Source organism: Carassius carassius, chromosome 6, assembly GCF_963082965.1.
Source record: "Carassius carassius chromosome 6, fCarCar2.1, whole genome shotgun sequence".
In the NCBI taxonomy this organism is placed as follows: Eukaryota; Metazoa; Chordata; class Actinopteri; order Cypriniformes; family Cyprinidae; genus Carassius; species Carassius carassius.
Window position 1 is genome coordinate 37,816,924 of NC_081760.1, and position 12,055 is coordinate 37,828,978.

Below are 12,055 nucleotides of genomic sequence, written 5' to 3' on the forward strand. Positions count from 1 at the left end.
CACAAGTAAATAAATAAATCAGAGTTTACGAAATATTCACATAGAAACCAGTTATTTTAAATTGTAATAATATTTCACAATGAGCTAAATTTAAGCTACAGTAAAGTATTAGATGCAAGTCCAAATGAAGTGCTATTATTAAAATTAAAAATCTGCAATCATACTACTGATAAGTTTATTCTGTTGATATGTATAATAATGTATAATATTGTAGCTGTAATAAACCCACAAGCGCTCTCAAACTTTACAACTGTAATTAAACGTTAATGCCATTTAGCTTGAAAAAGCAATGGAAGGAAAGGAAGCACTTGAGAGTTACTGTAGGTAGGTGGATAATTCTCTTGCTGAAATCACTGTGTTTGAGAGCTGTGAGAATGTATTTTGAAAATGAGGCAGAAATCTCACTGCGGGCCAGTAAAATCTCTTCGTCTGCGAATTCAGCCTGGTGGCGTTGCAGCTCCCTGCAGCAGTGCAGGAAGGCCTTAACACATTCATCTCCATCATTGATGAACATACTCCGTCTTTCACAGGTGTAGCCGAGATAATTAACTTGAAGTCCGTCCACACAGCACGTCTTCAGATCACCAGAGTACTGACCAACTGAAAAGACAGAAGGAGAGAAACAGCACGAAAAGGGCTACACGACTTAAATTTTTTCAAACACTAAACCATCAAACATTTATTTTGATGCAACACTGCAGAAAGCCGTTAAAAGCTTCTCTTTTGTTTTATAAGGGCTTCTCATTCAGTTTTGGATGATGGCTGGTGCGGGTTACAAGCAACTCAGACTCAGAGCAGATGCAGAGAAGAGTTCATATGGAGCAGCGTTTAATGTGAGCTGAGATGCTTATAACAATTTGATAAATCAGACTTTGCCATAATGAAAATTTCAGTTTTATTAACAGTTTCCTTACCCAATGTAGTGGTGACCTGCAGAAGACTCTTTGCTCTGCGTTTTCTCTTAGATGGGGCAAGACACTGAATATCTACAAGAACATGACAGATGTGTTTGGGAATGCAGAGCATGACAACACTGACACTTCAGTTCCAGTTAAATTAACTTGTCAGGTACTTGTTCTGGTGTTGGTTCCTCCTGCATTGTTGGACTCAAACATCAGACCTGCATCAGTGAAAACCCCCATACTGTCCCTCCCACCTCCTGCTGTACAGCCGATGTCATGCTTCTCTATGATGTCCCAGATCTACAGCAACAAGAGACCAGGTCATTTTAAGTAAATCTGAAACTACTGAATCTATTGTAAGGTTAATGACCTTAGTCTGAGTCAATCTGTTCTTGTTGTTAAGGACATAGACACCCTTATCTACAGCAACCAGCCCAACTTTAGCTCCAGGGTCTCCTGTGATTTTTAAGCTGATCGGATCTTCTGGGAGATATTGTCCCGGGTCCTTCACCTCGACTTTGAGCTGTGATTAAAATCAGTAAGAACATGCTCATAAATGCTGATGGTTTCTACATGCACTCATCATGTTCATGGTTTCCAGGCTCACTTACCGTTCCCATGCATGTGTCCTTCATGTCGACCCAGACTGAATCAGACACCACCTCAGATGGGTCCACATGGTAATAAGCCACAAAGCGGAAGGAGGGCATCATGTCTTTGGTTATAGGCAGAGACAGAGTCACTAGAGATTGTCCGGTCAACTTAAACCTTTTCACTTGAATAATTTGACCTTTACTTAAGATCTGTGGGAATAATGACAAATAAAGGCAGCATGAATTACATTAATATATATATATATATATATATATATATATATATATATATATATATATATATATATATATATATATATTTATTTATTTATTTATTTATTTATTTATTTATTTATTTATTTATTTATTTATTCAGTTTAGAAAGTTTATTTGTTTCTCTCAGCTATATAGTCTTAATTTTAACATAGTTATTTTAGTAACTAAATGGTTTTAATAGTTTTTAGAGTCAACTATAATGACTCCGCCAGCTACACATTTGAAAGCATAGTTAGGTACAATTCAATATATAAAAATAAACTACAAATCAGCGATTAAGGAGCCAAGCACAACAGAGGCAAACAAGGAGGGAAGCATGGCAGGGTACATCAGACCAACTGCAGCAATGAGTAATTCAAGACATGATGGTTTTAGTCAGAACGGCTGAAAAATCATCAATGCAACCACTAGCAATATGATTTAATGGTTAATCATTTTGACCAATATGTGGCGCTGTTTCCAAATTGATGTGCTATGGTCAGTGTAATGTGACATTGCTACGAAATAAAGTTTGATATTAAATATATGAAAGCTTTTAGTTTTCCCATATGTTTTCAAAGAAAATAAAAATGCCGGAGAGTAAAGGTGGCATATAATGGCTTACTTGGAATAATCAATGTTCTTGGGATGATTCAAGGAATCTTCCAGTTCCATGGCAATATGCAAAACTGGTCAAAAGTTTTTTGCATGTTTTGAAATTGCATTATAGTTATTATTATTATTTTTTTGCCCCGAAACTTTAAAATGGCAGATGCCAAAAATGGCCAGCATTACACATCTAAACATTTTACATATCTTCTGACCACTAGGTGACGCTATGCCAAAACCGTTCAAGTAACCCCGGTCATGGTCTTTATAACACACACCAAGTTTGGTCTGAATACAGTAAAGATTTGCAGAGATGCAACTTTACATCCATTTTCGTTCTTCGTTAAATTTGTGTGTTATTTAAGATTTGATTAATCACAAAAAATGTGTTGTTGGCATGGTCTGAGGATGATGTGGTTATATTTTTGTTAAAATTAGACAAATGGTCTAGGAGGACTCCGAAAAACTCTCTGAAAATTCAAATTACATTTAAATGGCACAAATACAGTTATTGTAACCTAATTTATATAAATCAATAAAACTCTGAAAAATTTTATATTTAATCCACAAAAAGGAAAAAAAAAATGCTGTGCTAAAATGATGAACATTTAACACTATTAGAGACAAACAGGACAGCATATTGGATTTTCTCACATTGCCCAACAATCAGACAAAATGGTTAATGGTCAGTGGTCTATTCCCAATTTGTAGGTGGAGAGATTGATACGCGCAGTAAGTCGCACTCCAGAATTGGTGTAGGTTTTCAAAAAAATGTCCATAGAGCTTGAAGAAGTGTGAATATAAATTCATCCATAAATAAAGGTAAAAATACAAATTTTATCAAACAACAAGGATGCACAAAGTAGCACACGAGCGATAACTGTGTCATGTGTTCCTCACCATGTTGGTGAAATCCTGATTTTTCACTCCAGGGCTGTTTCCTAGATTCAGATTGATTTTCATCTGATCACCAATCTGCAGCTCTGCAGCATCAATGCCGATGTGCAGGTAGTTGTTGGAGCCTCCTTTGGGAATGTAGGCCTGAGCCGTCATCTTCTTCTCTGCCTGCTGTTGATCACTTAACTGTGGATCTTTAGTCTTTGCCTGAACATAAACATATTGATTTTGTTGGTTTGCAAAATTTCAAAAAGCAATCAAGACTTTAAGATGTTTCATTCAAGCTCACAGCTTACAGTGATTTCCAGTGTGGAAGATCCTTGTGGGGTGTTGACAGTAACTTTTGCAATGCCATTGGCTCTTGTTCGACCTCTAACCCCTCCAGGATTGACCTCCACATCCACATTTTTAGCAGGTGTTTGGTCAGGATTTGTTACATAGACCTTAATAAGAAATGTAAAAAAAGAATATCATCATATTTAACCAATATCAACATGTATCGTAGCTCAGTAGAGTGGAGTATGATCCCATTCTTAAATGTTCAGTAATTTTTTTTTCATACTGAGACATCAAAAGGCATCCCAGGTTTGAAGAAGTGTGGTGTTCTTTTGAAGAGAATGGTGTACGGTGACGTCACAATCTGAATACCATTCTTATGCGCTTCTACCATTTCACTGCCTGAAACACGCACATAAACACAGTCATCAGACATATTTCTCCTTTAGAGCTGGTAAAACATAAAAACCTTCTGGCAACTCTCAAACTAAAATCTCAACCCTCTACACTGACTCTTACTTCAGTCTGGCTCTTACCAGTTTCTGTTAAAACACTGGCTGAAATGTAGAGGGATTTCCCAACTAGCTGCTGGATGTCTGGGAAGTTCCCCTTGATCATTTGTATTTTTAGCTCTGCCTCTCCTTCTCCGTCAGTTATCTACAGAGAGACAAATGGCGACATCAACTCCATGTAACGTAGTTTTTGTTATTTTATAAAATGATATTTTAAACATTTTTTAACTATTTTATTAGATAAAAATGTTTTTTTCTTCATTTATTTTATACTATAATTAGACTATAAAATTGTAATGAACACCCTGCAACTACATCATAATTGTAGTTTTATAAAATTCATAAATACAATATTACAATTTACACATTTTATAAATGTTTTATTTAATAAAAATGTTTTAATGCATTTTTATTTAAATTGTTTTGTTTTTTTTCTTTAGGACTGTAAAATACAAAATAAATTCACAATGAAACAGCAGCTATGTTGAACCACAAACAGCAATGCCTTTGGTCTCCAAATGAAGTTGTGCATCATGTGGGATTATAATTAGTAAAGTTATAAAGCACAGCTCTGTCTGAACTCACCTGAACCTTTTGCAGTGAAGCAGCAATGCTGATCTTCTTCTCATTGTCTACCACACCAAACACCACAAATGCAGTTCCACTCACCTTATTACCAAACAGGTACCTAAAGAAACAAATATACCATATTTTACGGACTATAAGTCACACTTTTTTTCATAGTTTGGCTGGTCCTGCGACTTATAGTCAGGTGCGACTTATTTATCAAAATTAATTTGACATGAACCAAGAGAAATTAACTAAGATACATGGACCAAGAGAAAGCATAACCATCTCCAGCCGCGAGAGGGCGCTCTATGCTGCTCAGTGCTCCTGTAGTCTACACTGAAGACATAAAGCTCTCTCTCGCGGCTGGAGACTGTAATGTTTTCTCTTGGTTCAAAATAAATGCAAAATATAGTCCAGTGCGACTTATATATGTTTTTTTCCTCATCATGACGTATTTTTGGACTGATGAGACTAATACTCAGGTGTGACTTATAGTCCGAAAAATACGGTACCTATCAAACATTTGAGAATATCCCTTGTAATATATCTTCAAATAACCAGTGTGGTCACAGGAATAGAAAGTACATATTAGAGTACTAAATTGTAGTAGTGTGCACAGTCAAAGATAAATAAATTTATCATACTTAGCTGATATGTCTACTATCAGAGAGTTCTCATTCACAGAGAAGAATGGTTTGCGTGGATTTAAGGTCACTTCAAAGCTCGGCAGCACTACAAAAATTACAACAAATTACAGCCATTCTTCAGTATTTCTACTTTTCCAACATCATTTGTTCTCCAGAGACAGTAAACGTACCATATTCCATAACTTCAAAGTCAGTGGTGAAGTTCTTTTGTGGTGTCTTTGTGTACCTTGCGATCAACTTCCAAACCCCAGAGCTTCAAAACAGAATGTGTAGAAAACAAAAGCATCTTACTAACATAGAACACCTGCATTATGACTGAATGGTGCACAGCAATAAACAAACCTGGCAAGTTCAGGTAATGCAAAGTTTTTGGTCAGGATTCCTTGCCTTGGCTGGAATTGATTTCTTTCCAGTGTGATGCCTTGAGGATTCTTGGTAAACAGTAAAAATTATTTTATTTTATTTATTTATTTATTTTTTTTTTTTATCCAGTGACGGGATAATTCTGGTGCTTGTTACAGTATACAAGATGGTTAAGATATTTAATGTATTGATGCACAGAAATTTTACCAACTGAAAATATTTGCAAATGAGAGCTTAAATCTTTGACTGAAATTGTGTTTTTATTTTTATTATTATTATTATTTTTACTGTGCTTCTCTAATAATGGCTTTAATTACTGCTTAAGTAAAAAACCCGTACAGTGTATCATTAATTCCATCTTTGCTTGAATATACCGCATTAATTTCCGTACCATGATATCAACCGAGATGGAGGATCCATCAAATGGATGTTGATCAGGAGTTAAGGAGAAGATCCTGTAATTAACTGGAAAAAAATAATAATTTGTTACATCAAATATTACTATGTGCACTACAGCTTTATTTAATGCAAAACTTTATGCATGTATCGCATTGTCATAATGCGACTGCATGGTGACAGCAAACACACATCTTCTTTAAAAATCATTTTTACACAGCTGAGAAATATATCAGGTTTTCTGCATTCTCTCTATAATGAAAAGGACTCTGTTAATGTGTACGTGATTCTTTCTTGTTTTTATTGATACAGAAATTATTATAAATTATAATTAAAATGTTTAGTTAGAATATCCAGTACTGAATGCTACAACCAACACAATTTTTTTTAAACCATTTTAAAGACTCTAATTTTATAACCCAATTAAAAAGCATTGTGACCCATGCCTAAAATAAATCTAAATGGTACCTGTGCTAACAGGTGTGTAGATGGGTTTGTCTGTTTGGATAAATATATATCCAGTCTGGAATGAGAGCAGGACCACTTTCTCCAGAGTGACGGTTGGAAACTGAGCTTGTAGATACACATACTGCTTCTCCAGAGGATCGTCAGAGAAGAAGTTCTGATCATCAGGGATCTGTACAAAAGATAATCAGTCTGAATTATAAAAAAAAATATGTCAATGAGACATCACTGCACTGTAATTACTGCACTCTCACCTTTATATCTGTAAGGATCTGGAAATTGTTGGCTGTAGTCAGTGTCACTGATTTAGACAGTATATCCAGGTTCTTCTTTGGGTGGTTCTTTACTGTGATCCTCACGTTCAGATCTCCTCCAGAGTAATCCTGAGCCTCCACAAACACGTTCTCTGAGGAACCCACCCTCAGCATATTAGGAGCCGACAGAACAAACCTGAGGAGGTCAATACTCAAGATTTGCTTTTGTCTATCAATAGGAGCATTTTCAGGAATTTCAGAAACCACCTTTTCGGAGGTTTAAAAAAATGAATGTACTTACAGTGGGGCACATATTGTAAGCAAAGGGAAGCAAAGAATGATGGCAGTCAGCGTCACTATGTCCACATGCATCATGTTCATCATCTGGCTGCATTAGCAACATTAGTAGAAGCAGAGCAATGTTTTATCATTCATCTACATCCCTCCTCGTTTCTAGACATCATCGTCCTCAGAACAAACTGTTGAGTAACTTGGATGGAGAAACTGGAGTATGATCGAGCAACTATTGGTGTGTATTTATGTTGTGCAACACCATATAATTGAAAAGCTTTAGTTAAGACAAATGCGTGTCCACAACCCAGTTTCACAACACACTTTGTCTAGACTAGTCTTCAAACTAAGGGTGACATGGCAAAACAAACCCACCAGTGCAAGAATTCAGTTGCTTACTTCCACATTCTTCTTTGCATTTCTTGCTGAAGGATGAAGTTGCGAGGAAGCATAAAGATATTAAGAAGCACCCAACAGTCGAAACATCAACAGTCTATGTCAGTTTGAGATAAATGTGCCAAAACGCTCTTGAATAGCAGTTAACTTGAGTGCTAAAAATGTGTCACTCAAAATAACTACCTATTGACCTAAACCAGTTGGTCCATTACCAGTCATGTCCAACAACTGAAAATTGTTTCAATAAGTTATTAAATAGTTGGCTGTTATTATGCAATTAGAGATGGTCTAAAATGTCTAAACTACAAGCTATTTTTGGACAATAAATGGTTTAATGGTTTGGTTTAAACTTTTTGCATCTTAGAATTTGCCGGCTTCCTGGTTTCTCAACTTAAGTTAAAGGGTAACACTTTAGAATAATGATCCATTAGTTAATGTTAGTTAACTACTTTAGTTAACATAATTTAAGCAAGAACAATATTTCAACAGCATTTATTAATCTTAGTTGGTTAATTTCAACATTTACTAATGCATTATTCAAATCAAAAGCTGTGCTTGTTAACATTAGTTAATGCACTTTGAATAAGCATGAACTAACAATGAATAACTGTATTTTCATTAACTAACGTTAACAAAGATGAATAAATACAGTAATGCATGTATTGTTCATTGTTTGTTCATGTTAATTAATGAATAAACTAACATTAACTAATGGACCATTATTCTAAAGTGTTACCAGTTAAAGTTTTAAAAAGTATTTGTATCTTTATATGAAAACCCACAGTTAACCTGATATTAGGAACCACACTGTCTCAGGCAAAGGCAACAGGCAAAGAGTCAGTAAAATTGTATGTTAGAAAATAACAGAATAGTATATTTTTAGCTTGATTGACTTGCAAAACTAAATTAGAAACATCAATCCATACACCTCATTTATTTTTCCTCCCCTTTTTCTTTATTATTTATTTATGTATTTATTACCTTGAAAAAGCAGTTTCAAAAGCATTCCAACCAGACATGGCACCATCTGGGCAAAGAAGGATGACCGGACTAGTTTGTGTAACTATCCCCTGGTTTCACAGACTAGTCTTAAACCTATCCTAGACTAAAATGTAAATCTGAGCTGTTTCATCTGAAAGAAACTTGCATTGACTGATCTTAAAATATATCAGTGCCTTTATTTTGTGTCAAGATGCACACCAGTAATGTTTTTTGTCTAAGGCACATTTGTAAAAATTGCTTAAATGTCTTAATTGAACTAAGATCTAATCCTGGCTTAGTCTAAGCCCTGTCTGTGAAACCGGGCCTTATAGTCTAAAATATTCTAACTGCCCATCTTTTTTCCATCTTTTTTTTATTTTAATTCCCAGAATGTTCTGCTAAGATAACACTCTCTAAAAAACATTCTAAAAATGTCTATTGATAACATTGATAACAAAATGTTGGTTGAAATTGAAAACCCAACCTCGGATTAGTGTCAAACTCTAGCATAAATACTCCAAAAACAGCATTACCAACTTCACGCACGATAAACAAGATTGGCTTTAATTTCTGTCATACATTTAAAAAAAGTTCTTATTAAGATTAACATAACCATTATGGGGATCAGTAGTTGGTCAGTAGTTGAGCAGTATGTAACTATGAACAGCAAAAACACTGAGTGTGATCAGATGATGTTGGCTTTTTGCTGAAGATTTCATCATGTAATGATCTGATTGTGTAATTTTCAAAGATTTTGAGTCAGACAGTAAAACTAAGTGAAGGCTCAGCAGGGCATGGTGGGAATAGAGCCGGTAAAAGAACTGTAAACCACATAATCATGGCCCACAATGATGTTTGGTAATAAAATGAAGAAGCAAGCACAGACACATGTGTATTTTCTTCCTCTCTTTTACTACTCTCCTTTTCCCCCTACTCCCACATCTAGTAGCTACGTATTACCTCTGCAGATGCAACAGTTGATTAATTATTGTAAAGTCTTACCCAAATAATGTTTTTTGAGTGTTCACTTGAATATCAGGCTTAGGAGAGCTAAGCCATCCCCCCCCCCCCCCCCCCCCCCCAACACCTAAACCCACCCTCAAGTTGTGCGTCCTGGCGCCAGACTTGATTCCAGTGTAACACTGACTTCTAAAGTCTTCTGTTTCTTTACCACACTCCTTCCCAAACGTCAGTTCTGAAAGTATTGACTGTTGGGGGCCCTCCAGGAACATGGGAACTACTGATCAAAACTTAAAAACATGAGAATTTAAACTGCTTTACTGCATTTATGGCAATCATAAACTACTAAATTAAGCCCATGAAAACAAATAGATGGTGACCATATGTAAAACTAAAATGCATTTTGAACTTATATGAGTGTGGGACAACCTTTACAAAATCCTGAAATCAACAAAATCATACTGGAGAAAAAAAAAGTGAGTTTGGGCCTCTAGGTGATGTGATGATACAATTTATCCGGCATGAATTGTTCATACTTTATTACCACCGATGACAGTTTTACAGCACAGACTTCTATGGAATCTGATTTATGTAAATGTAAGAAGTGAGATAAGCAATCTTTAAACGTAATATCGCAGTGTGTTCCCAGCGTGAGCAAAAGTAAATGTGCAGAAGTAAGTACTGCTAACTTTGCAATCACGGATCTGGCGAATTAGAATGATTTGTCAATGCGTTATGACAAAATTCAAAACTTTGATACAGATGCTATAGTTTCCCTCATTCATGAGATGCAACAGAAACCAGTGGCCAAAAAAAAAAAAAAAACAAGCAACAAGAGGGAAGAGATCCAGAAGAAAGTGACAGAATCACAAGTGTACTGACTGCACTACGAGACCTTTCTCTTTCAACTGAAATGACAGTCAAAGCTCCCCACTGGGCAAAGTTACGTCCAGTGGACGTCTTTTTATGTCTTTGCTGACATTGAAAAGACGTCCACTGAGGAGCCAGAATGAAAGTTTTTATGACGTCTTTTTTTGACGTCTTCTGTACGTCTGATTTAGACATTCACAGAACCTCCTTACAAGGTTAAAAACTAGTTCAAAAGTGGTCAGTAGAAATATTTCAACATCATTTAAGGTTCATTTAGACATAATTTATACTGTTTCTGGACCAAATCAACACTCACAGGATTTATACTCGTGTTATTTCAATGTAAGATCATCCTCTGCTTAGATCTTCAGAGATTTAATGTCTTTGATTTGCAGTTGATTTTACCACATGCTCAATCGTCAGTTATTCCATTATTTCATGAAGATTATTTTATTTTCTTGATTTTAGGACAAACACAGTGTCTGGAAATTACATTGAAATAACATGAGTCTAAATCTAATGCATCCTGAGAGTGTTGATTTGGTCCAGAAACAGTCTATTATGTCTAAATGAACCTTAAATGATGTTGAAATATTTCCGCTGACCACTTTTGAACTAGTTTTTAACCTTGTAAGGAGGTTCTGTGAACGTCTAAATCGGACGTACAGAAGACGTCAAAAAAAGATGTCATAAAAACTTTCATTCTGGCTCCTCAGTGGACGTCTTTTCAACGTCTGCAAAGACATAAAAAGACGTCCACTGGAAGTAGCTTTGCCCAGTGGGTACATCTAAGTTGCTCAAAAATCTCTCCGTGAGGGTTCACTGGCTTGCACTGGGTTTAGGACAACACAAAGATTCCTTCTAAATTTGATATTAATTGTTAGTAAGTGAAAGCATTATTGTTGAAATACAGTGTTGTATCCCTGCTATTAATAAAAATTATAAATCATATCGTGAGTCTGAGTTAAAATCGGAAGAAGCATGGATGTCACTACAGTTGATAAAACAAAAAAAAAAGGAAAATCTCATTTTGCATATATATCTCTATCTTTATTTATTGAGAAAGATGTTGCCAAAGAAAAGAATAATATTTTCTTTAACGTTATTTGGAAAAATACATCTCATAAATAAAAAAAGAAGTCTTTCCTCAATTTTGAAACGTAACCATCTACCCTTTAACCTGTAGTTTTTTTCCAAATTTCATAAACAGTGTCTCTTCACTCTTCATGATTTCAAAATAAAATTTTGTGCTTTGCTTATTTGAGGAAATATTCTGTCTTATGAGAAATTTGTGACATAACATTGTTTCCCGATTCCTCCAAAAGAGTTCAATATGGTCGTTAAAGCAATTTCACCTAGATTAATTCACCTTGTTAAAAGTCATTCTATATTTTACCCTTGGAAATGTAATAGTAGGCATGTGCGCCAAATTGTTCGTTTTAAAAGGAAAATTTCTTCAGGAGGAAATTTCTACTAGAGGTCATTGTTTGAGGATATAGTCTGAAAAGAACCTGGCTTTTACCTGGGAAATATTGTTTTTCCGATAAGCCAAAAGAATAACACATTTTAATATTTCCTTTCAATTCTAACATTTCTTAATATTTGGACATTTACAGCTCATGTTCTCAAACAAGCAGAGAAGACACTAGCAATTTTTCTTTTTTCAATTGCCCTATATCCAAGCAATTTTTGGTCTATTCTAGGTTCTCATGTATTTTTTTTTTTAATATATATATATATTTTATTTTATTTTTATTATAATACTAAAAATAAACCCCTGGAACTATAATTCATCCTGCAATATATTTTATGATTATT

General features: G+C 35.0%; 1 protein-coding gene across 1 annotated transcript in view; it reads right to left on the minus strand.

The window, feature by feature from the left end:
• The window catches only part of LOC132142850 (complement C3-like), a 31,907-nt gene extending 24,727 nt beyond the window's left edge, over nt 1–7,180 (minus strand). The window contains exons 1-17 of the mRNA XM_059553029.1: nt 7,041–7,180; nt 6,740–6,935; nt 6,489–6,657; nt 6,016–6,089; nt 5,604–5,692; nt 5,432–5,514; nt 5,259–5,346; nt 4,630–4,732; nt 4,069–4,189; nt 3,819–3,934; nt 3,553–3,699; nt 3,260–3,463; nt 1,514–1,705; nt 1,273–1,425; nt 1,073–1,202; nt 915–986; nt 406–600 (exon numbers count right to left, since the gene is read on the minus strand). Coding sequence (XP_059409012.1) covers nt 406–600; nt 915–986; nt 1,073–1,202; nt 1,273–1,425; nt 1,514–1,705; nt 3,260–3,463; nt 3,553–3,699; nt 3,819–3,934; nt 4,069–4,189; nt 4,630–4,732; nt 5,259–5,346; nt 5,432–5,514; nt 5,604–5,692; nt 6,016–6,089; nt 6,489–6,657; nt 6,740–6,935; nt 7,041–7,123 — 2,215 coding nt within the window. The 5' untranslated portion in view covers nt 7,124–7,180. The remainder of the gene's footprint in view (nt 1–405; nt 601–914; nt 987–1,072; nt 1,203–1,272; nt 1,426–1,513; nt 1,706–3,259; nt 3,464–3,552; nt 3,700–3,818; nt 3,935–4,068; nt 4,190–4,629; nt 4,733–5,258; nt 5,347–5,431; nt 5,515–5,603; nt 5,693–6,015; nt 6,090–6,488; nt 6,658–6,739; nt 6,936–7,040) is intronic.
• Between the last annotated feature and the right edge of the window lie 4,875 nt (nt 7,181–12,055).